Here is a 26,437-nt window from a genome sequence, read left to right as displayed (position 1 = left end):
TGACTAAAGAATCACAAAATCATTTTTTCAATCCAACGACATATTGTTTATTGTGATCCATCATGTGGTTATATCAGTATTAACGACGTTACACCTTGGGTTTTATTTTTCGCAGAATGTATCTCGATATAGTGCGGTTAGACGTAGTCCTACGTCAAAAAATCTCGAAAACCAAATTTCATGCACCCCACTCCGTTGAGTAAATTTTCGGATTTTTAAAGGCCAAAATTCAATCGCTTTGCGCCACCCCATTTTAAGTCCGATTGAGCTGAAATTTTGCACAGGGTGTTTTTTGGATAGATGAACATTTTGTATAGTGTTTCTCAAAATGACCATTTTCATTGGCACCTTGGCTGTTCCTTTTATTTGACACAGACTTCGCAGCCAACTGTTAAGTGTACAACAGAACAATTGCAGGGCTAGGCGCTATGACCCTATTAACACTAACAGTCATCTCCTAAGCCAAGATTCGAACATACGACCACTGGCTTGTTAGGCTTGCATGGCATCTTGAGGCCAGTTGGGATGTCGTTGCCCTATCTGGATTTTTTCATTACATCTGCGAAGTCTGCTGTGTACGCCACGAACGGCATGGTTTTTAGATTTGTGATATGCACGGCATAAAATTTTCAAGTTATTCCAACGCCACAAATAAAAATGAGTTTCTAGATTTATTTTCCTGCTTCTAATATAAAATGTACAATGAGTTTATTCTTTTGATTTTTCGCTCAACTTAATTAATATAGGCATTTTTATCTTAAGTATGTTGTTTAGCTTCAAGCAACAAGGCATTGTTTTATTATTCTTCACATTTAATAATTTTTGGAAGATAAATTCTTTTTTGTTCTGTTTGCAATAAAAATGATTACAAATAAATAACCTTTTTTCACAATTTTGCTTCTAGTACAAATTTAAAAATAGTTTTCAAAAAATAAACTTTCGTTTGAGCGCTCGCGTTCTTTGCTTTAGTGCATGTAACTCTTCTTTTTAACAGAACATGCATAGATTGAATATGAAGAGTTTGTCAGCTTTGCTATCTAGTACTTTGCTTGAATTCTCCAGTTCTGGTTGTATGCTGGAGAGAAACTTACTCACACTTCGTCGGGGGCCAAATTTGCATTAGTGTAATGGCCACCACCGTCGCCATGGTGGTCATCATGGCCTGTACCTGACTGGTTAGCTGCAATCGTGGGAGACGGTGTCGAGATGATGAGCAGGGAACCATCCGTTTCAGTATTAGTTCGATCCGCCATAGCTTTAATGGTGGCTTCCAATGAACGGATACGGTTTTCATGTTTTACTATAATTGCTTTCAACTTTCGAAACTCGTCTTCAAACTTGCTTCGCAGGTCCATCAATGTTTGTTCCTGATAAAATAAATGTAGTAATTAAATAAAGCTTTGTTACTACTAATGTCTTCATTCTCACCGATACTCCACTTACAATAACCTGGGGAGGTTGTTGACTAATTGCGTTGATCATACTGGGCGCCGACGGGGTCGTTCCGTTGGCCGTTGATGATCCATTCGATGCACTTGTGACGGTCGGAGGTGATCCGCCCGTTGTTGCTCCTGGAAGCAGAGAGCTCTTTGGTCCACGTGGTGGCATTTTGTCTAGTACGTTCGATTTCTTCGTCACCGTCAGCTGTGTGCTTTGAGCCTGCGACACATAACCACCCTTTTCGAGAAAGACATGATCCTATTGAGCGGTTTTCATACCATGTTCTAGCACTAATAATACTACGGGTGCCTTACAGACTAAATATGTGTCACTTGGGCTTGTAACTTGTATGCATGGCGTGTACAGAGTCTATGATCAGCGTGAAGCTAATGCTGTGTAAGTCAGTGAGTTTCATGCATGCCACTTTTAGATAAAAAATATCCCATTCAGACAATCGGTAACTCACGAACGCTAACAGACAAGACTAAAGGATACAAGATACGTTTTCGTTGGAAACCAAATTTTTTATATCTTTGCTGTGTCGGTTTCACAACTAATCATTCTTATTTTCGTGATGATTCGATCCAGTGGCAACGCAATTCATTGTTATCCCAGGATTAAACTATTGTCTTGTATCCTAAAAGCACAGACTTTATATAGTTTTCACGGATCTAACAAGTTATTTGCTTTTGCGAAAAAGAAAATATTTGAAGATTCAAAGTCAAATGCAAAGCGTAATAAAATAGTAAAAGAGAAAATTATGCCTGGAGTAGTTTTCGTGAGGGGATAATCGGTTACAAGTTACGTTGTATCGGTTGTTAAGGATACAACTAGGCTTACCCGAAGAGCGTTTTTCCAAGGAACGGGCAATATTTGGTAATTTCAAGATTACTGATGAGTTAGAACACGATAGTAACAACATGATGAAAACAAATTTAAAAAAAAAAACTGGTACCTAAATGAGTATTTTCAAATATGTACGATAATTAATAAAACATTAATTTACTGTGTTACCCTGTTGAAACTGACAGTTTGCTCATCATAAGTAAATGGATTTTAACTTTGTTCCCAAATCTAAAAACTGATGCTTTATTGAAATTTAAAAAAAAAATACTACTTGCAGCTCCTTGTACAGTATATATTTTGACAAATTAGTATAAACCTTCACACTAACAATTTTTCTTTTATATTATGTTGCTCGTGGCAAAACAAGATCCTAATATATGAAAAGAAGCAAATATTTCCACTGCAACAAACACTACGTGACTTTTCGAATTATTCTATCGAACTGAACAGTATGCCCAATTTCTTGGATCGCATGACTTAGTTGTGTCAAAATAGGAAAGAAATTTGAAGAAAATATTGCTCAATTTACCAGAAACTCAAGAAACCTAAAATATCGATAATAAACATATAATTTTTTTCCGGCATGTTTCCACTATTCATTGACCCGTGTATCTTGTAGCCTTCCCTGTAGAATGTTTTTTAGAGTAAATTACTCTTTACGTTCGTTAAGATTCACGATGGGATGCGTTTCTCCAATGGTAAATTTATTTGAAATCTGTCTAGTAAATTTACCAACGTCGAAATAGTGTTGAATTTTAGACTTGTAATCACATGTACACTATTCAATACGATAGAAGCCAAACCAACACATACCACATTTACAATATGCACAAAAAAGTAGTATTATGTAATGCAGTAATTCAATAATTCAGTGGTTTAATATTTGTACAGGAAGAAAAGGAACCACATTAAAGCGAAACTCAAAAACAAAAATTAGCTAGATGTTACTGTCAAAATTTACGTCTAATGCCGTGTCCTTTCCTTACAGTGTCTGTATAATATTGTTAAACATAAGCAATATTCCATACATGTAATTTACCTTCAGCGATACTAGTTGAGGATCTGCATCTGCGCCAGATATCCAATCTTCAGCCGATATAGAGGCTTCATCAGCAAGCGTATCCGGATAAAGGTCCTCTTGGAAAAGCTCACTTTTTCTAGGCACTGTCATTGAGATCACTTGGCATAACCCCCCATTGTTGAGCCGATAGAATCGGGCTACTTCACAAGTTGCTACATCACACCCTCTTTTTGGCATCATACCGATAGCTCGCTGCGAATCCGGCGTCTGGAACTGGTTGATATAATGCACAAAAGGTTGTTCTGGCGTAACCTCGAAGTAGCGGATAACAGAGTCACCTTTTCCGCAGAGATAGATAAGATTTGTGTCAGGATCATATAGCGGGAACATTACACCATTCGATGTATCCAAATCTACCATTACAATAGGATCGCCTAGAGCATCTGGCGCTCGCAGTGAATACTGTCTTTCTGAGGATCTATTAAATCCAGTTGTGAAAATGAGTCCATGTCGTAGGAATATAGCTCGTGTAGCCTTCGACCCTTCATGTGCAATTGCTTCGTTCAGTATTTCGCCCGATCGTGGATTGAGTATACGGATTTTTTTATCTTTGCAGGTTGTCACTAGTTGGGAGCCGTCCCAATTCCAACACGCGCTATAGATTGTGTCAGGATGGCATTCGATGCGAACCAGCACCTCACCGGTTCCCACATTCCAAATGACTATGAGGTTATCAGAACCGGCAGTTAGGAGAACGTTCAATGCGGATGGATGCCACAGAACTAGTCCAACTCTTCGCTGATGGTACACTAAATCCACCACTGGGTCAGTCATGGTTCGGGATAGTCCACCATCCGGTATTTGCCATACCTGTGGAAAACATATGATCACGAAACAAAATATTATTTGAACTGTTGATACTTTTACCTATTTATTTTAATTTAAGATGTTGCATTAACCTCCCAGTTGGTCTCGAGGTACGATGCTGGTCTAACAAGCCAGTTGTCGGGGGTTCGAGTCTCGGCTCGGGAGGTACTGTTAGTGTCAGTAGGAGCGTAGCGCTAGCCCCGCAATTGGTTCTGTACACTAAAAACAGTTGACTGCGAAGTCTGTGTATAAGAAACAGAAGGTCGAGTTCCGAATCGCACCAAGACCATTGCTTTGCTTTGCTTGTGTTGCATGGGTTTTGAAATTTTGTTTATCTATCTTATCTGGTTTTTTTTTATCATGATACTTTGTTCAATTTATTAAATAATATAATAAAAATTTGTTGTTTTGAAGGTTTATTGTTCCAATCGATCGAGTTTTTTGTAGTGCCATTTCAAAGTGAAATTCACTACGTTTTGAATGATTTCCGTAAAATCCATCAAATTTTCAGGCAGAATTCCGCTCGGTTGTAGATTCAAACACAAAAAAAAATCTTCTTATTCATTGTTACTTCACCAAGCGGGGGTCTGTTTTAATATTATTAAATAAATAAAATAGCGATATTTTTTCCTAGTTCTTCATAGCTTATTGTTAAGCTGTTTCAAAAGAACAAATCCGAAGATTAAAATTTCACTGAAAGAATTATATATGCTTATAGAATTCAAGGACCATTATTAAGATTAGGCCGCGTTATATAGGTAGGTATTGCGCAGGCAATTACTTTTTGAGCCAGTTTTACGTAGGGAAAGTCACGTATGACTAGCCTACGAAGAATAGCGGTTGGAAAGATTACTATGTTTGAAAAAGTTACGTTTATCAATCAGATGTATAAAAAATGTTCTTACAAATATTTTCTAAAAAAAAAATAAAAATCTTCTTTAAAACTGAAAAAAAATCTATCCGTGATTCGAGAAAATTTCGCTGACGCAGGCAAAAGTCTGCGAAAAGTTGCACACATTTTGTGAAAGTCTGCAAATATCTGCGAATCAATAAAAATCTGCACACGGACTCTAAAAATCTGCGTTTTGCAGACAAATCTGCACATCTGGTTTCCCTGCTGTCCACCGCATAAAAAAGATTTTTTCGATAATGTTGTGGAAACATTGTTGTACACTGAATCCTGTTTTTACGCGACTTTTTACGTGATTTTATTTTACACGGTTTTTACGCGATTTTCTCGAAATTGCGCGATTTTCTTGAAATTACACGATTTGTGACATGAAAAACATTTGTATATGAGCCAAGATACACACACATACATACACGCACTTTTTTTTTGTGTGGACTCATCACTGCGACCAGAGCTTAGATCTATTGTGATATTGCCCAGGTGTTTTCTGTACTCCGCACTTCATATTATTAGCAGTAACACTATTGAAGCAAGTGATACGCTTATCATTCATATCAGTGCTCGTGTGTAATTATCTTTCCGTTTCAAGCTTACTGCTCTACTATACCGAGCCTCTGTCCATCCTAACAATATCGCCTAGTTACAACCCGAAAAAAATAACATCAAAAAAACCTTAAAAGTTGCTGTAATTGTACATAGTTATACCATAATTTTACTACGTTTTTCGTTGTAAATACATCAAGGCATTCTTCCCATACGTTTAGAAGTCACTGACAGTATTTTTCATGGAAAAAATACTGTCGGTGGCAGATGCAACAACGAAAAACGTTGTTAAAACATGGTAATGACAAAAATCGTTTGCAAGCTTACAGTAAAAATACCATGTTTTTTATGGTTACAATACAAAACATTGTCCGTTTACTGTTCTCACCGCAAAATACATCGTAAATTTTTTTTCGGGAATTCCCTGGAGAGAACTTTCATATGTTACTCACACCAGTTTTATTATAATAGGGACTTATATTTTTGTTATGAGGAGAGTCAACAGGGGTACTGTACTGTAGAATCCAGATTGAAGGAACGGTACGTGGTGGGGAGCCTGAGAATAAACCCCATGCTTAAAGTCCTTTGACAACCAAATGGCCTGAATTCTACTAAGATTCGAACCCACGACCACCCGCTTACCAAAGCGGACTCTGTAACCTTGCGGCTACGGAGCTCCCTCACGCACATACATACACACTTACCACATAGAGAAAGATTTTATCAAAACGACGCGATCTTTTTTTTACAGGATCTGTTTCAAATTACGCGATTTTTTATACCTGATTTGTTCAAAATTACGCGATTTTTCTCTATCGCGTAAAAAGAGAATCCAGAGTATAGCGAATAGCGACACGTGAAGTTTCGAATGATTTTTTTACTCCATTTATGAACAATTGGATAATGTGCAGAATTAAAAAGAATTATAATTTTAGAAGAATTATTAATGAGTAATCATTTTAATTTGTTATCGAAAAATAAGAAGACAGCTTTTTCGACAACAAATTCAATATTTAATTAGTTTAGCCTAGGTCATAATTCATAATAGCAGAGCAATATCTAGAGAATAAGTACCTAAGAAAAAAGCTGTTTTTTGTAAATTTGTCGGAAACTATGCGTAATTTGATTAATTTCGAATGAAGTTGAACTGTTATTCTCCAATGTTTACATAAATATGGTGACTGTTTTTTAAACAAAGAGTGACTATACACAGCCTTCATCTCACCTTAACGACACAGTCCTCGGAACCGGAAGCGATAACATTATCATTATGCGGGCACCAGGCGATATCCAACACGGGTCCTTTGTGTCCACCCACAAGGGCATGGTCAGCTGCAATTCGGCCAACCTGAAACAAACAGAAACAAAGAAATCATCGGTAGTTTATTATTCTTTGTCGAAATAAATAAATTCTATTCGTGGGTCTGAAGAATCCGAAAGTTGTTTACATCAGCGTTTTGCTATTTTTGCGTTTCAGTTTGCCCTACGATTATTATTCCGATCGATAAATAATATTTCACCTACAAACGCTAAAAATATATAAATTCCAATATACTGTTGCCGACTGAATTTTCCAAGGGATATGGGCAAATGGGGATTCTGACTGTCGGTGACTAAAAATAGTTTTGCGCACGAACTCCGCGTCATTGCATGCGCAACGGGGAGCAATTCGATCGACGTTGAGGGTCACGTTCGCGGTATTCTACGTTTTCTCTTTAATGTTTTTGACTAATACTAAGATATTAGGAGAATGGTGACGTTCTTAACTGTTTTCCACATTCGACCTTTTACCACACCCGCTGTTGATGGAAGGAAGCCAATAGGGATGCAAGTTTTGTCTAGATTTGTCGATGGGTACGACTTTGAACCTGGCCGCAAAACTTTGACGGTATAACTAACGACCAGAAATCAAAATTACTCGACTCACCCAATCAGGTGCATTGATAAATGAAATTGTTGGTTTTTTATTGAATATTTCACTTGTGTGATTAGCATACTGGTTACCATAAAGGTTATAATTCTACACCTATTCTGGAAGTCAGAATGTTACAGTTGATATGCTCCTACCCACTGTTGTACTTATTCCCTCTTATCGTTGGTATTCGCAGCGATAAGATGATAAAAGAAGTAAAAAAGGCTGTACATGGAATATGGAAAGCGATAGCTAGTTGTGTATTTCCGGCCTCTAAAAAAGCAATAAACTTTTATGGAAATTGTCAAACTGACTGAACATGAGCCTTTACAAATCATGATGACTCAGTGAATCGAATCGCGAAACATCAAATCACAACCACAATATTGCTAGTTTCATAAAAGAAAGTATATAGAGTTCTTCGAAAAAGGAAGGAAGTTCGCTGGATAAGTTTTCATGAACCCAAAATATTGAAATTTGCACTATAAAAATAACCACAAAATTTTTCTTTGGTTTTAACCTAAGCATACCAACTTCAAAATGAAAAAAATCCGGCCCGGACTTATGTCAAATGTTGCATATTGATGAAAGCTATATAAAAAAAATGATAATAAAACCCGATTCTAGATTACTATAGATTTTTTATCTACTTGCTTGAATGTATACTTTTCTTGAGATGCAATTTCTTTAGTAATATGTAACTGAGAACATTCTGGTTTCCAAATGTTGGTAGTCTCCAAAAATGTTGGTTCATCGCACTGGCATAGCGGGCGGGGGCGGAGTGAGGTGTCCACCCCGGGTGTTAAGCTTGGGGTGGTGACACCCATGAGAATAATTTTCATGCGAGTTACCTAAACCTGCTGACATCCGCGAAAGCAACTATCAATTATCGAGGTGGCAGTCACGGAAATTGAGTATTATTCATTACAATCAAGACAAAAATTCAATTTAGACACCACTCCTGAAAATCCGGAGGTTTTAGAAAAATATCCACACGCTTGGTATGCTTGGTTAAACCATTTCTTTCTTAAAAAAAATAACGAGATACTATCAGGGATGCCACATTTAAATCTGTATTTTCCTTTAAAAAAATCTGAGCATCTGTAACTGGAACCAAAATATCTGTAAATAAAATCTGTATTGTATAAAAATAAAGAACTTTGCATTTTCAAGTTTTTATGGTACATATACAAAATCCATTCCTGGGCTGAAGCATGCAAGGAATTAAAAATATATTCAATTTGCATTGCATTAAAATTTGGAGTGTTCATAGAAATTAATGCCAATTTTGAAAAATCGGTAAATCTGTATTTTTTGACGAAAATCTGTATATCTGTAAATATATATTCTGTAACGTTACTTCGGCCCAAAAATCTGTAAAATACAGATTAATCTGAATATGTGGCATCCCTGAATACCATGCATTTATTGAAGAAAAATTTGAATCCTCTATGATATGTAAGAAGAACAGTATCCCTCAGATTAACTGCTAATATATAACAGAGTGGAACTTTTTTTTTCGCAGTCTGGGAAAGAATTGCTCAAGCTTCGAAAAATGAAAATATATTGTTAAGCTTATTTGGAAAAAGAATAGAGGTATTCACGCAGCGCTCGTATGAAAACACCCAGCCGTAAACTGAATATCTTCTATATTTTTACGGCTGGAATTTTTTGTACGAGCGTTACATAAATACTCCTAATATAATTCGACGTAAAATTGTTTAGCTGAAGAATGCATTAAAAAATTTTTTTGTCGGCGGAAAATTGTACACGTATTGTTGTAAAGCAGGTATTACACGAAGCAAATATTTGCTAATTTTGGTACGACTTTTATTTTGTGCAAACAAAATTCGTACCAAAAATAGCAAATATTCGTTTCGTCTAATACCTGCTTAAGTATAATTTGATTTTAGTAATCGTGATTTTGCAGAGTATTTTTAAAATAGTAATTATTAGGCAATTTGACTTACACCTTTTTTGTACGAAATATTTCATCTAATTTTGGAATGAATGTCAAATTTTTAATTCTCAACTTTTCATCAAACTCAACTCAATCAAAGTAACAATGCGGGAAGGCATGAAAGAACTGCCAATAAAATATGTAAGTTCTGGCACTACGTTGTCAGTTCTATGTCGTTAGAACTCTGAAACGTTCTTATGTTTCCTACGTCTTACTTTAAACCCGTAAAAGCCCGCGATGGAACTTTTTTTTACATGGTGGTTCGCAGCACTGCCATGGCCGATTTGAGAAAACTTGGAATAACAATCACAGAGAATAGGTGCTTTAAGTTTTGGTAGCGGTATCACCCCGCTGGTTTTCGTGAGACGCAAATGTGTCTGTGTTTTTTTTTTCGCATTTTTCAAACAGATTGAGAAAACGATGCAAATTTCCATACATTTCAACTGCTCCATGTATCAAATCATGTCAAGTAGATGAAATATGGTATGTAAGAGTGAATTTCGAAGTTTACAGATTATATCAGTACAAAGTCATAAAACTACGTATTTTCATTGAAATTCAAAAAAAAATCATCCTTCAAGTTTTTATTTCTGCATTCTTAGAATAAGGTCTCTGGAATCCATACGCGATGAAATATTTATTTTAGCATGCACAAATTTTGAGAAAAGCTTAAAGTTTAAATTCACCAAAGTACGTATTCTCATGGAAACCGGATTTTCTTTGTCATCAACGATAGATTTCAACCAAAATTTAGAGCAACTATTCCCCTTGAATAATATTCCAAGTTTTCCAAAATCAGCCGTGGCAGTGCTGAGAACGACCATTTCTGAAAAAAAAGTTCCGTCTCGGACTTTACGAGTTGAACAAAAATGATTCGTCAACAAATTTATTGCAACGTAATGTATGAGACTTTATTTTAGAACTTTGGCATGTTCATTTTTTATTTTTGTTGGAAAGCAAATGTTTGACTACGATAGTACATAAGATAATAAATGATTCATTAGTGCTCGTAGTAAGCAATCTTCAAATCATGGGATCAAATGGCCCGGCATTACGTTATACCCAATGCATTTGTCATAGCTATTTGATGCTGAAGTTGTTGACGAAGTATAAGAACTGCGGGTAAAAATAAAACAACAAGTTAGAAAATCTATTTTTATGCTGTCCAAATTTGAAAGACATATAGCGTGTTTTTGCTACACTTTGCTTTTTCACGCACTATCTGCTTAGATCACTGTCGCGAGTAACGTCAACCCCAATGCTAGTATTGATGCTCACTTTAAGTCGGTAGTCTTTGGGATACAGTTTTATTTGAGAATTTCTTTCTTCTTTAATCTAACATCTCTCTCTACTCAGTACGATTCGATATATATCTCAAAGTTTATACGAAGGGCATGAAATTTTGTTGTGCATACCAACGATATGCTATAAGATGAACGGCAATATTCGAAAATATAGTATAGTTATACTGCCGCTCATGACAAGTTAGAATCATCATATAGGCAACTTTCAATAGAACACGTAATTTTGAATACTTTGTTCTGAGGAATTGTGAAAAAATAGGATATCGTTTTTTCACACAGAAAAAATAATCGCAATTTAATCTCATGGAAAAAATCATCGCAAGTTGGTTCCACAGCCAATAAAAACTATGCAATATTTGATATTTATTTATTTAAGGCAACTGTCACACCGAAACGAATAACGGCAATTATACATGTTAACATTTGCCATAACGGTGAGTGCCTTGCCATTTTTCTAATACATAGTTTCTCTATGCAACTGACTTGCGATCTCTTTGCTAATGTATCGCAAAAATGATCGCAAGTGAGTTTCCCTTTTTGACAAAATTGAATGCAATTAAGATATGTTTTGAAATCTCAGTGTGTGTAGGTATAAAATATTCATGTATGTAATAAATGACATTTAGATTTGTAACGTAGAAAATTTAGAAATTTAAATCATATATTGGAATGAGAATTTTTGAATTTTCCTGCAGTCAATATTCACCATAATTCTTCAGATAGAAACGGTTCTTATTTGAAAATCAAAGTTGAGAAACTATTACTAGAAGTATTCCATACACATTCAATAAACTCACCTTATTATGAGGCAGCACAATAAAGGCACCCCCACCCGCCGATTCTACGATAATGGCGAGAAATTTTGGATTAACGGCACAGAAAGTTGAGTCCCAGCTACTTTTGGAAACTCTGATGTTATCATAGCATTGTTCACGTTTGAGTGCTTGACCGTACACATGCCGAAATTTTGAACTTCTCACTACTCGAAATGACATAGTTGCTTCCTATATTTTTTATTACCAGATTTGCGTAGATAGAACACAATATCACAAGCACTTTTCTCTGCTGTAACGATAATTTTTTATCACACTGACGCACTTGATGGGTGGTGCTTTCTTCACAGCTTATCAGCACTTGGCTTTGGATGGTATTTGTAAAACGTTAAATTTAAAAATCTTCAAAAATTTTAATTTTAAAGCACTGTTTGTTCCGACATTTATTTATACAACCTGCAATATACAAAATAAAAAGATGACATTAGTTCCATATAACTGATTTTGATTAAACTAGAAAATCATTATCAACAATGTTTTATCAATTATACAATTAAACGGACCGGGAATTAAACGGGTTAATAAGTATTTCGTACCGAAAATTTGGGTTAAAGTGGAACCTAAACGTAAACTAGCCTCTGAAAAAATAAACAGACACTGCTTACTTTGTCCGTCGTCGTAAAAACTTCCCTTGAAATCACATTTCTCAAAGCACAGCATAATTTGCTTATTGAGCGTAATATGTATCAGCAATTCCAATAACGATAATTAAAATAAATGTATGCTTTTTTTAAGAGAGAACGAGATACCTATAGCCATAGCTTTCAACCATATTCTTTCGTTTATAGCTGTATTTTTTTGCCTGCTTTCCCCATATAATAGGCGTATCATTTAAAAACTTACTCACAGCATTATTTCTCGATTTTATTTACCCTAAACGTACTATTTCTACTACTATTTAAAGTATAAGTGCACCCTGAGAGAATGTCAAAACACAGAAATTTATACAAACATATAAGTCTTCTGTTTGTATCATTGGGACAATTTTTCATATTGATGGGTGCCTTGTGTACAGAAAGGCGTTAATGAAGAACTTAGAAGCAGATGATGTCAGCGAATTGGATTTAGAATTTATGATTACGAAGGCTGGTGATGCTTACCGCGCGTATATTTATACCACCATGCGCGTATAATCCAATTTGTTGTCAAACAAGTTTTAGGATGTGTGGAGCAGTGTACATGAAAGACATCATTTACTAACACTTCATAACTATTTTTTTTTCAGTCAACTTGTTCTAGTTCAATTCATTGAATGTTTTATTATGAAACCCAGTTATCGGTAACAAGATTATTTGAGGAAAAGAAAGTAAAATTTTATTTCGAAAATATAGTTTTAAAAGAAACGCGTAGATAGAAATTGCCCACATTGGGACAATTTTTGTGAAAACAAAAATGTAACCGTTTGGTAAATCAAGCTTGAAAAAGCAGTAACAGTTCAACCATTTGATAGATTGTAATAATCAGCAATCACTTGAAAGATTAAATAGTACACACAAAATTTAAATGATTCATCAACATTGTATGAATGTAGAGTAACTTTTAATAAAACTTGAAAGCAGGATAACGAATGTGGTTCAGTTTTGTCGCATTTTTCGCACAAGCATAAAATCATGCTCTTTTGGTCGACAAAAACCACTAGAATAACAAAACATAATAGTAACTGTATCGTCCTATATGTATGTTTTAGAGATGCACCGAATAATAGGGCTGGGAAAAAGTTATTTTTGAAAATTATCGATTATTCGGATTATCGAATAATGATTTAAACTAGACCTTGTCTAGGGTAATCCACTCTAATTGATGAGTAAATTGGTTTTTAATTTTTCTCATTGATTCATCATGTTCTGTTAAATATTCGGCCGTCCGTCTGGCCGAATATTCGGCTGAACAGGCGGCCGAATATTCAACGAAACATGATGATAAGATGAGAAAAATTGAAAACCAAATTATTCTTGACTTAATGTGACTCACCCTAGACAAGCTCAAGTTAAAACCATTATTCTGTAAACTGAAAATTCGGTACTTTCCATAAAAAAAAACTTTTCCCAGCCCTATTATTTGGTGCAACGCTAGTATATATTGGTATATTGGGGAAAGATTAGGTAAAACTATCAAATCTACTTCAAGTTATTTCCTGGATTTGCTTTAATGTATTTCCTGGATAACCAAAGCGTTACGTTTTTCACACAACATTTCTGCAAAATCAGATCACAAACTATTGATAGAACGCACTAATTGCTAATGCTCGAGTTTTGCATGGAAGATATTTCTGTTGTAAAGCTTATCAGTGGAAATGAATGAAAAGTTTCAAGGTCGAATTTTGACATATATTTTCTACGCGATTACCTTGCTTCTCTAGCACAGATGTTTACTTTTTGACATACTGCAGAGATGGCAGCAGAAGGTAACTAGTTGTTCGATCCCGCAGGTATACATCCGAAGCAGTGTGTAAAGATGCCAGTCGTACATTACGATATCGGAGCATCCAACCGTTTATTTGCTTTTAGTTCCAGCTATGTACATATTAACAAATTGGTTCTTTTTAGATTTATAAAAAAGCTTAATTTACGTCATGAATTTGTCGATTTTTTGTTCCATTTGCCTTAAAAAATTGCTTTATACATCTATATTATTGAAAAGCCTGACAACAGCGATATTTAAACCCACGAGTCAAAAGTCACTGTTGAAGTTGCAAAGCCCTTATCAAGTGATAATTGTTCTGCTCAATCTTTTGATTGTTTTTTTTTTTCAAGCAAAGTATAGAAATAGTGATTTTTTAAATACGGGCGAGTCAGTAACTTAATTTCCATAAACATCTAGGTTCAGTAAAAATGTCTGTATAATTTTTCTATGCCTTAAAAATTATGCTCATGAATTGCCATCCAATAATGATAATTTTCGTAACAATTTTTCATAATGATTAATGATCGATTTTCCATATTACGTTACAGTGTTTTATATCAACAGGTAATAAATATGTACCAAAAGTTATGCGCATGTGTTACCAAATATCAACAAACTGAAATCAAGTTCACTATAAAAGTCTGAGAAATTATCATCCCGACACGATGATATCAACTGCATAAAGCTCTATCATGAGGAACTAATGATTTAAGCCCTACCTACCACTTTTGATAGCAGTCACAAATTAACATATTTGCAGAAAATATTTCGAATATAAAAAGAAATCTAATCATAGCGGTAGAAATTAAAATATTTTCAAGATGTTGAAACAATTTCCTTAGAACCGCGTTACGCAAAGCAAAAAAAAACACCCACGGAGTTTCCTGTATGGCATTGCAAGTCTTATACTTCCCATAGACGATGGCAGCAATAGCCGACAAGACAACGCGAACGAAAATAGAGATGCCGTAAATTGGTTGGGCCAAGGCCCTGGAGACCGCGTTTGACTGGGTGCTGTTGATGATTCTACAGCTAATAAGCTTTCTTTTGCACCTTGGACTGTGACAAGATTTACGATATATGCTCTGATTTTAATTTCTTCTCACGTCAACTCCACTTTTGGTATATGCAAACACATCATTTGACCTAGTTTGCCTACACCGACACGGCGGTCAACGCCTGTTGGCAGCACATAATAGTCGTGGAAAAATTCACTGAAACAGATATTCGATTAAGATGCAATAACACTACTTTATCAGTCCTTTCTAAATAATTTAGTATAACCTCAATAAGATCAATTTATTACAAAAAATCTAAAATTAAGTTTGATATCACCCTAACGTTAACACACACACAACCCGGTTTTCCAGCAGCTCAAGTGATAGTACTATCATGTTACTAATTAGTTTAGCACTTTTGGTTTTAAAATGACTAACCCGCTTCACCACTCTTGGAACTAAAATTCCGAAAATTCAGTTCACACCACCAGTAAACACGTCATTTTTGAACGGACGAGATACAACTGCTTAATAGTAGGACCTTCGTTGGGCCTCTCATCTACTGTGAAAATTATACTGCCACAAGAAACAACACATGCAACTTTTCTCTTGCCATGTCTACTGTTATTTGCACCACACTGTATATCAGACGTACACATAGGTAAACGGTGATTCGATAACGAATATTTCACCTAAAAAATCAATTAATTTTGGCTAATGCTTGGTTGTTCGAGGTGCAACCTAACATGCACATGCAATGTTCAGAATCTCATTGTACACCGCGGTATGATTTTTTATGGCAACACAGTTTTCTTTGAAATTTGTTAACAACATCGCGAATTTGCGTACCGAAAAACGTAAATGTGTATCTCCGTCATTCTCGCAACTCGCAAGTGTTGAACGGTACCACAAACTTCAAAAAAAAAAAAATCTTGTTACACACAGAGAGCGAAAGGAGAAAAAAATTCCTATGCACACAAACGCCCCCGTACCAGATTTTCGGCGTAAAGTTCACTCGTTTTCTTCAATTAATCTAGTAATACTGGTTTAGGGGAACATAAGTAACTAAACTGCAACGATACCTGCGTAATAAACACTCAAAACATGTAACAATTTTTACGCCTAAACTTGAAACAAAAATTCAAAACAGGATAATTTTAATTTTAGTGTATTACGATCAATCCAAAAAAGGCAATGATCAAGTTGGGCTTGCCCGATGTGGCAGAGGCGGTAGTTTGTATGGGTATGTATTTGAAAGATGAAACGTTAAAGTTAGTTCAATAATACATCGCCTAGAGGACACTGTAAAATGTCAACATGACAAAAGATAGCCAGGTTACAAACCTGCGAACACCATTTCTCGCAGCAAACGCTTGGAGAAATGTTGCTTTCGAAGCATTCGTTGATTTGAATCACGGGAATGGCATCGCTGTCAGCTACCATACATTTGACGTGTTACCAACATCATTGGCACTGGCACCCGAAAAATGGGCAGTTTACCCTTATCTTATGTTGATTCGGGCAAACCGGCTAAATGTTGACTGCAATTATTAATAGCATATCAGACAGTTTGGAGCAATTTCTTAAGGTTTTCACATGGTATGTGATATTCTAAGTGATATTTAGTACATTAATTGTGTCTCAAAGCAAAGTGAAGCAAACTGTGACAGCAGAAAAAGTAGTTTTGGGACAAACGGTACAGAAATAGATGTTCGTAACGCTTGAAGGCTACCATACCATTCCCTTGATTTGAATGGGTGGTTATTATTAGATTTTTGACGTAGAACTACGTTTTTCTTTAGCCTACCACATAGGGATGTAAAAAGGACAACTATTAACGAAAAGGGGACGAAAATTGTCCCTTTTTAAATGTTTATAAAACGGTTTGTTTTCAACCGATATCCTTCATTCTTGCAGCAATTGATTGGAAAATTATTCACGCATCCACCCAAATGTAGAAAAGTGTTGATTGATTATGCGAACTGTCGTACTATTGAAAATTGTCAAACCTTGTTGAAACGAAAATTACGTCCTCTGATTGGTCGCTTGCTGCCTTTCCCTAAAAAGGTCGACAGAATAGTATAACTAGTTAGCCGCAGCGTAGTGAATTACGGAAGTAGCAGCAGCGGGTTGCGCCAGTAAACAAATCACATCACATATCTAAGCAGCAGCGAGGTAGCACCAAACGTCTCGATTTACTAGTTAAGGGCTTCGGCCTTCTTCCCGCAATAAAGTTTTGCTTTTTCTTGTCAACAGCACATTCTGTGCTGAATCCAAGAAATCACAATCTGTCGCGGCCGTCTAATTTACTGAATGCGAAAACAGCTTTTACAGATTCAAGTAATTGAAGGTTAAGAATTTTTGGCAATAACACAATCATTCTGTGCTGGATCCTAGCGATCAAATTCTGTCGCAGTCAAAAAATTTACTTTGTGTATTTACCTAATTCTCCCCGCTGTTGGAGCAGCACAAAGGCTGCGATCAGCATAACCGATTTTGAATAACAAACTGCCCTGTTAGAACGCATTCACAAAGGCAGTTAATTCGACTATGCAGAATTAATATGAAGTCGATTCAATGAATCAGCATAAACAGAATTTCGTCGTCTCCCAGCTGCTCAGTTGCAACATGCAAACAAACAAAATTAAACAAATCACTTTCCCTATGGTTGGTCACCATGTCCCAGGACTGTCGTTTTTTCCCCACTACTTAGGCAGCATAAAGGTTGCCATCAGTAAATCCAGTTTTGATCAACAAAATGCCTTTTTCAAAGCAAATACACAAGTATTTGAAGGTTAATAATATTTTAACAACGCAATTTAAATTTGTCGCGGCCGTCTAATTCAGGGGCGATCTATTTGTCAAACATCGTGTAACCAATATTTTTGGCATCATGGCGTCTGTTTGTTTTGGTTTTTGTTCTTTTTGGTCATTAAATTGATCATTGTGAAATATTATAGAATTAAAGCGTTTTTTCATCACAACTCGAGAAATCGCGAAAAACTTTTAAGAATAATGCGTTGTATAGTGAATTTTTTCCCCATTATTCCCCCCTAAGCTGACTTCCATGCAAGTCCTTGCGCGATTTGTCCTTGTGCATTTAATGTTTTTTCCAATGACATTTATGTTTTTTCCAATACCGAAATACCGGTATTGGAGAGGCGAAAAAACCGGTATTTCCGGTATTTTTCTTAAAATAAAAATATTAATTGTCCCAATATTCATAAGTCATTGTAAGGTTAATAAATGCTACCCACTTAGGAAGGCGTTCCAAACAATGACGGTGTATATAGGGGAGGATTGTACAAAACGCACCTGTTAAGCATTTTCGCGATTTACAGCGCTTCAAATGATTTCAAAGCGACATTGAACGTGTAGGATGATTGTAGGATCTATTTATTGTATGTTTATGACGAAGTTTATTATAAAATACTCGATTTCAATGACTTTTTTGGTAAACATTACCTTTGCCGCCAAACAAGCCCGTGGCCAAAACGCACCACAACAAAGGTCAGTATGCTCCAAAGCAGTAGGCTAATATGCCACTAGCAGAAATCAGCACGCGGAGTGAGAAGCGCTTGAAGTCTCGAAAGTAAAATCAAAAATAATGGAACATGCTCTAAGTTGTCAAGCAATCTCCTGCAAGCTCTTCATAGTGCATTCTGCCCCAATTTTAATTTTGATTGTTTTTAGGTAAAAGTTGACGAAACTTAGTGAATTGGTTTGAAATACTCATAGTATTATAAACTCCAAAAGTGTAAAGGTTAGGGAAACCATAGTTTTTTTTATTATTTACTAGTCAGTTAATCATAAAAGCTTGAATAAAATTCATGAATAATTACATGTTGGACAGAGCCACAGCCAATTGCACAGTTTCTTGAGTATTTTAGTCATTATAGCACACTTTTTTATATGAGAACTGTAGAGAAGCTGGGTTTTTATGAGAAAAGCGAAGAATTTCGTTATAAAAAACCACATGTGTAAGTACTGTGGGGAATTAATAGCATGGGCCATCTTACCCAACTGGTGCGTCTTGTACAGTTCTCCCCTAATAAATATATTTAGACAGAAGCAACATTGAATATTAATTTACCCTAACCTATTTATAAATTTTTATTTCTTCCTTGTTTGTTCTGCTTGGATTCAGATGATGTATTTGTGTGTATCGATAATATGTCAAAAAAACTCATATCAATAAAGCAAAACATTTATTTTCTAAGTAGAACATCTAATCTCTTTACACACTCATACTTACAGAGGCAACCCGTGGGTTTTACCAGTTCAACCACAAATTCTGAAAATCATAGTTTGGGGCAGCAATCACAATCTTGTCCGCGAAAAAACGTAAGTCATTATTCGTTTTGTGCTATTTAAAAGTGAAACTAAAAAAATAATCTTATAAATATGAATTTGTATTTGGAATTAATTTTGTGTTTGGTGTCTTCGTGTGCATTGCACAGGTTGCACCTAGTTATGAACAAGTTGCTCCTGATACAAAGCTTTTACAGGACTAATTATTCAATAAGAAATTTCGTCCTAAAAATAACTGCTCCTGATTCTTGAAAAAGTGAAATTTAAATAGCTGTAGCATGGTCAAAGCTTCGTCGCCCAAACCGCAGCGAATTCTATTAGCAATAATTCTAGCTGAGAAAAATGCTTTCTCGGGTTCAACTGAATTTGGAAGAACTGTTTAAAGAGCATCAAACAGAATAGAGAAGTATTAACCTTCAATTCCTTTGGAGTCGTAAAATGTAAGTTCTTGTCTGATCGAGATTTCATTTTCTTCTTTATTCATTTTCTCTTTTCAACAGTTTCAATAATTGTTCCTCTAAGAGTTTTAAATTTATTCATTAATTTAAAACTAAGTTTTGCGATGTGAAAGAATTTTAAAATGAAAATCTGCATGTTTTTTTTATTAATATCAGTTTCGAAATTATGTTCTTCGTAATCATATCACTGGATTCATTCATTGAAGTTTTTCAAACAACATTAAATTTATCCAGTGTTGTATCTGGATCGTATACCACAAGAGATCAAAACAGGTGACCCAAATATTACAGAAAAGAAAACTGGGTCGTAATGAAGTATAGGTACTCATAAATGCAAAAACATAATTATGCGACACGTCCATAGATGCGACCTGAGACGCTGGGCAAAAAATAAATTTCAAATCAAAATTTCTGTATATATTTAATTTTTTTTTTTTATTTTTAAACAGTACAGAGAGAATGACTTGCGTTTTTCCGCGGACATGATTGTCAATATCTCCCTAAACTATGATTTTCAAAATTTTGTAGTTAAACAAGTAGGTTTAAAGACCACAAGTCGCCCCTGGTTTGTATTAGTCAGAAAAAATACCGGTTTTTAGAAAAGTCGATAATACCCATTTTTCCCATATAATCGTGTCCCAGTCTAGTGTGTATGCGTGTGTGTTTGTGCGTGTGTGTGTATGTGTGTATGTGTGTATGTGTGTGTATATGTGTGTGTATGTGTGTGTATGCGTGTGTGTGTCTGTGTGTGTGTGTGTTTGTGTGTGTGTGTGTGTGTGTGTTTGTGTGTATGTGTGTGTTTGTGTATTTGTGTGTGTGTGTGTTTGTGTGTGTGAGTGTGTGTGTGAGTGAGTGAGTGAGTGTGTGTGTGAGTGAGTGAGTGTGTGTGTATGTGTGTGTGGGTTGTGTGAATGTGCGTGTGTGTGTGTGTGGGTTGTGTGAGTGTTTATGTGTGTATGTGCAATGTTTCAATCTCATTCGATTTTTTCAGAGCTGGCTGGACCACTTTTCATGAAATTAGGCAAATGAAAGGTCTAGTTACCCCATAAGACCCTATTAAATTTCATTGTAATCGGACTGCAACTTTGTCTGTAATGTATCAAAACATGAAAATCACGAAACTTTCCCAAACTACTGAACCTGAATAAAATTGGTTTCAAATGAATTGGCTACCCTAAAACCATCACCGTTGGAATTTTATAAAGATTAAACGTGTTTCGAGCTCAAAAGTTATTTAAAGAAACGTGTTCTGGAGACTTTTTAATTTCACTCATGTTTCTCAGAGATGGCTGGACCGATTATCATAAAATCAGGGTCATATGGAAGGTCTAGTTGCCACATAAAACCCTATTGATTTTTTTTGCAATTGGAGCATGACTTTTTTTTTCTTCATCTATAATTTATTTGACACGGCACAAATACAATTTAATGTTTAACGGCGCCAATTATATCTGGTAGCTTACTTTCTAAAGTATCTTAATAACTAAAAGCAAATTTTTTATCCTCGCTGTCGACTACGAGCTGAAACTAAATCTAACTTAAAGCTAGAATGTTTTGCATAAAAAGCACTGATTTGTTGTTTGATGGTTTTCCATCGCCATAGGTAAGCAGCATATTGAATATGTTCAGCTGCTGGGCCAAGATATTACGGACTGGCATATTGGGTTGTCTCCCTCGGGACCTGAGAGTATCGTGCGGGTCTAGTTGCTGTTTCCGGATCCGGGGTCTTAACGTGTTCTTGTCGTTTGGTTGGATGTAGGCGGAAGGGAATAGGATTAAACTGGGGCGTGGATGGATTTCAGGAAAACGTATATAAGGGACATGTAGGATAGGTCACGGCTCGCCAAGACATCACGAACAGGAACAGCCGGCTGCCTACTTTCGGCCTGCAGGGAAGCTATTAATTTAGACCTGGCGTCACGGTGTACAGGGCATGACCAAACCACATGCTCTATGTCGTGATAACCCTCACCACAGGCACAGATACCACTTTCCCCGAGCCCAACACGACGGAGATGCGCGTCAAATCTATAGTGATTGGACATAAGCCGGGACATCACGCAAATGAAATCCCGACCTACATCCAACCCCTTGAACCACGGGTTCGTCGATACTTTGGGGATTATGGAATGTAACCACCTTCCCAATTCCCCTCTGGTCCAAGCATTTTGCCAACTGATGATCGTATTCTGACGTACAAGTGCAAAAAATTCATTAAAAGCAATGGTCTTTCATAAATATCACCGTTTGTTGCGCCCACCTTAGCCAAAAAGTCCGCTTTCTCATTGCCCAGTATCGAGCAGTGAGAAGGGACCCACGCTAAGGTAATCTGAAACGATTTTTCGGATAAAGCACTCAGATGTTCCCGTATTTTCCCCAGGAAATACGGAGAGTGCTTAACATCTTTCATCGATCGGAGAGCCTCAATGGAACTGAGACTGTCCGTAAAGATGAAATAATGGTCCGTGGGCATTTTTTCGATAATCCCTAGGGTGTACTTAATTGCAGCCAATTCCGCGACGTAAACAGAAGCAGGATTATCGAGCTTATGGGAGACGGTTAAATTGTTATTGAAAATACCGAAGCCAGTGGACCCATCAAAAAGTGATCCGTCAGTGTAGAACATATTGTTGCAGTTGATGTTTCGATATTTATTGGAAAAAATTTTGGGGATCTGCTGCACGCGTAAATGATCCGGGATTCCACGAGTTTCTTCTATCATGGATGTATCGAAAAACAGAGTAGAATCAGAAGTATTTGATAAGTCGACACGATGTCATAAAACGGGTTTGAGAATTAAGTTCGATTAACCTTTCAAAATTTTCAATCACGGGACGGTTCAAGACCTCACATTTGATAAGAATACGAGAAGACAGGCTCCAGAAGCGGTTTTTCAATGGTAGTACTCCAGCTAAGACCTCCAAACTCATCGTATGGGTCGGGTCGACTGCATGCAACCTAAGGCGATACGCAAACAACGATATTGTATTCGCTCCAGTTTGATCAGATGTGTGTTTGCTGCGGAGCGGAAGCAGAAACACCCGTATTCAATAACAGACAATATCGTTGTTTGGTAAAGCCTTATAAGGTCTCCTGGATGGGCTCCCCACCATTGTCCGGTTATTGTACGAAGAAAATTCACTCTTTGTTGACATTTTTTCATCAGATACCTCACGTGACAACCCCAGGTGCCTTTAGAGTCGAACCAGATACCAAGATATTTGTGTACCAAAACCTGAGAAATCGTTTTACCCATTAATTGTGTTTGAAGCTGAGCAGGTTCATGCTTCCTAGAAAAAACTACTATCTCAGTCTTCTCCGGAGAGAATTTGATACCTAGCTGTAAAGCCCAAGCAGACAAATTGTCCAAGGTATCTTGCAATGGTCCTTGCAAATCGGCAGCTTTGGCTCCTGTAACAGAGATTACACTGTCGTCTGCAAGTTGTCTTATCGTGCATGAATTTGCCAGACATTCGTCGATGTCATTCACATAAAAGTTGTAAAGAAGGGGGCTTAAACATGAGCCCTGGGGAAGACCCATGTAGCTAATGCGAAAAGTTGCCAAATCGCCGTGCGTAAAATGCATGTGCTTTTCGGACAACAAATTGTGCAAAAAATTGTTTAAAATTGGAGAAAATCCTTGTCGGTGAAGTTTGCCCGAAAGAATGTCAATAGAAACGGAATCAAAAGCCCCCTTAATGTCCAAGAACGCAGACGCCATTTGTTCTTTGCGAGCATACGCCAGCTGAAGATCTGTTGAAAGCAGCGCAAGACAATCATTCGTCCCTTTGGCACGGCGGAAGCCAAATTGAGTATCCGATAGTAGGCCATTTGATTCGACCCAATGGTCTAAACGACGGAGTATCATTTTTTCCATCAATTTCCGGATACAGGATAGCATTGCAATCGGCCTATAAGAGTTGTGATCAGAAGCTGGTTTCCCTGGTTTTTGGATGGCGATCACCTTCACTTGCCTCCAATCCTGCGGTACAATGTTTTGCTCCAGGAACTTATTGAACAAGTTCAACAAGCGCCTCTTGGCATTGCCGGGTAGATTCTTCAACAAGTTGAATTTGATTCTATCTAACCCAGGCGCGTTATTGTTACAGGACAGGAGGGCAACTGAAAATTCTGCCATCGTAAAAGGTGATTCTATCGCGTCGTGGCCCGGAGACGCATCACGAACAATATTTTGCTCAGGAACAGAGTCCGGACATACTTTCCTGGCAAAATCAAATATCCTCCTACTTGAAGACTCCTCGCTTTCGTTGACCGTTACGCGATTCCGCATTCTTCGGGCTGTGTTCCAAAGAGTGCTCATCGATGTCTCCCTCGACGTCTCGTTCACGAACCGACGCCAATATCCGCGTTTCTTTGCTTCAGCCAAGCTTTTAAGCTTGGTATCAAGCTCCGAATACCGTAAATAGTCGCCAGGTATACCTCCCTTCTGGTAGGCCAAAAACGCGTCGGATCTTTGCGTGTAGACATCGGAGCACTCTTGGTCCCACCACGGAGTGGGAGGCCGTTCTTCAATCGTTACGCCGGGATATTTCTACGTTTGGGCTTGCAACGCGGCGTCGAGAATCAAGCCCGCGAGGAGGTTGTATTCTTCAAGTGGTGGATGATGTTGAATCGAATCGACCGCTTTTGAAATCATTTCCTCGTATAACTTCCAATCGACATTCCGTGTGAGGTCATACGGAATGTCAACTGGTCGCATGCGAGTTGACCCGTTATTAATTGAAATAAGAATAGGCAAATGGTCGCTACCGTGAGGATTACCTTCCATGTGCAATCCAACCGTAGCGACGTCGAACATAAGGATAGATCCAAAGCGCTTGGGCGCGCTGGAGGTTTCGGGATACGTGTCATTTCGCAGTTGTTTGAAATAGTCATGTCGAAGTCATCGCAAAGGTTATAGATTAAAGAGGAGCGGTTATCATTGTAAGGGGAACCCCAAGCCACGCCATGAGAGTTGAAGTCTCCCAAAATCAAACGTGGCGAGGGAAGAAGTTCTATTAAATCAAAGAGCAGCCGTTGCCCAACCTGTGCTCTGGGAGGAATATATATTGAAGCAATACAAAGCTCTTTACCTTGTATTGTCATTTGACATGCGACAACTTCGATGCCTGGAATCGAGGGGAGGTTTATACGATAGAAAGAATAGCACTTTTTAATCCCTAAAAGTACTCCTCCATATGGGGTGTCTCGATCAAGGCGAATAATATTAAAATCATGGAAGTTGAGATCAATATTTGAAGTAAGCCAAGTTTCACAAAGGGAAAATGCATCGCATTTGTTTTTATTTATCAAAACTTTAAACGAATCAATTTTTGGTATAATACTTCTACAATTCCACTGTAAGACAGAGATAGAATCCTTCATATACGCAGTTGAATTAGGCATCGAAGGATACAATCGCTGCAAGGAGGGGCCATTGGGCAGTCAACTGCTTAAAAAATGATCTAACTGTTGGGAGAAATGCTGTAAGAAAAATTTTAATTGGATCGGGTACATTGAAAGTTTCAAAAATCCAGTCCACAATGTCAGAAAATTTCACTAATCCAGAGTTTGTTTCATCAACTGGATGTGCAAAAGGAACAACTGGGGTTTTAGATGTTCCTGGCAGTGCTGGGAACTCCTTCTGGGACTTTAAACTTGCAAGCCCAGGAGGAGTTTGCTTCGGTTTTTCCGCAGCACTGTTTGGTTTGCTTGTAACTTTCATTTCACTTTGAGAAATCTTAGGACCTTTTCTGGGAAGTTTAGGAGAGGAAATACTTTTCCTCTTTCTAGACTCCCCAGGATTGGCGTAAGATGTTCCCGCTGGTGAATCGTCAGAATCGGTTTCATCAGAGGACAACAGATCATAAGGGTTTGATGTAATGGGAGAAGTGGTAACGGTCTTCTTCAGCATCTCAGCGTAAGAACGCTTCGAACGCTCTTTGAGAGACCTCTTTATTTTATCCCTGCGCTGCATGTACACCGCACATGTCGAGAGCTCATGCTGACTCTCCCCACAGTGAATGCATTTTTCAGCATTTTTACTGCAGGAATCATCCGCATGATTCTCCCCACACTTGCCACATTGTGCCTTATTGCAGCAGTAGGCGGCGGTGTGGCCTAACTGCTTACAATTCAGGCAGTTCATGACGCGAGGCACATATAATCGCACAGGGAGACGAACCCGGTGGATCGAGACGTGGCTTGGTAGCGCTGACCCGGCGAACGTAACTCGAAACGAGTCTGACGGGGTGTATACTGTTTTGCCACCGATGATCGATGCTGACCGCAATTGCTTGCAGTCGAGCACCTTTACATCGGGACAGGTTTTGTTTTTAAAGCACCCTTTGGCACTTGCCAGTATACACTCGACGGACAGACTCGAATCGGCTATGACACCGTCGATCTCCACGTCTCGTGCGGGTATGTAAACGCGATACTCGCGTGTGAAGAGCTCAGAGCAAGCTATATCGTTGGCCTCTTTCAGGTTACTGACCACGACACGGAGCTTGTTAGGCCGGACCTTGGAAATTGCGGTCACGCCCTTGTACTCCTTCGTCAGGTCTTTAGAAATCTGCAAGAGGTTCAACTGTTTCGATTTCGGTCCCGCCTTAAGCCGAAAATAGACAGT

General features: G+C 37.4%; 1 protein-coding gene across 6 annotated transcripts; it reads right to left on the bottom strand.

The window, feature by feature from the left end:
* Positions 1 to 652: 652 nt before the first annotated feature.
* Positions 653 to 16,275, bottom strand: LOC129723434 (coronin-1C-A). Of its 6 annotated transcripts, none has more exons than XM_055677645.1 (6): positions 16,120 to 16,275; positions 11,601 to 12,032; positions 6,853 to 6,975; positions 3,326 to 4,177; positions 1,429 to 1,698; positions 653 to 1,367 (listed from the first exon to the last, which is right to left on the bottom strand). In XM_055677645.1, exons 2-6 carry the CDS (start codon positions 11,796 to 11,798, stop codon positions 1,092 to 1,094), a joined length of 1,719 nt encoding a protein of 572 aa, XP_055533620.1. In that variant the 5' UTR covers positions 11,799 to 12,032; positions 16,120 to 16,275; the 3' UTR covers positions 653 to 1,091. The 6 variants fall into 6 exon arrangements, with proteins under 6 accessions (XP_055533620.1, XP_055533625.1, XP_055533623.1 ...); XM_055677650.1 differs by lacking the exon at positions 16,120 to 16,275 and adding an exon at positions 16,030 to 16,050; XM_055677648.1 differs by lacking the exon at positions 16,120 to 16,275 and adding an exon at positions 15,375 to 15,684.
* Positions 16,276 to 26,437: the final 10,162 nt, after the last annotated feature.

Source organism: Wyeomyia smithii, chromosome 2 (assembly GCF_029784165.1).
Source record: "Wyeomyia smithii strain HCP4-BCI-WySm-NY-G18 chromosome 2, ASM2978416v1, whole genome shotgun sequence".
Lineage (NCBI taxonomy): Eukaryota > Metazoa > Arthropoda > Insecta > Diptera > Culicidae > Wyeomyia > Wyeomyia smithii.
The sequence above is the reverse complement of the archived record's forward strand: the minus strand, read 5'-3'. Positions and strand labels throughout refer to the sequence as shown.

What these genes read in the sequence shown, in the direction of transcription:
- LOC129723434 (XM_055677645.1), bottom strand. Translation starts at nt 11,798, where the DNA reads ATGTCATTTCGAGTAGTGAGAAGTTCAAAATTTCGGCATGTGTACGGT. An exon ending in TTGTGCTGCCTCATAATAAG is followed by an intron (nt 6,976 to 11,600) that starts GTGAGTTTATTG and finishes TGTTTGTTTCAG; the next exon opens with GTTGGCCGAATTGCAGCTGA. An exon ending in CTCAACTAGTATCGCTGAAG is followed by an intron (nt 1,699 to 3,325) that starts GTAAATTACATG and finishes ACCGCTCAATAG; the next exon opens with GATCATGTCTTTCTCGAAAA.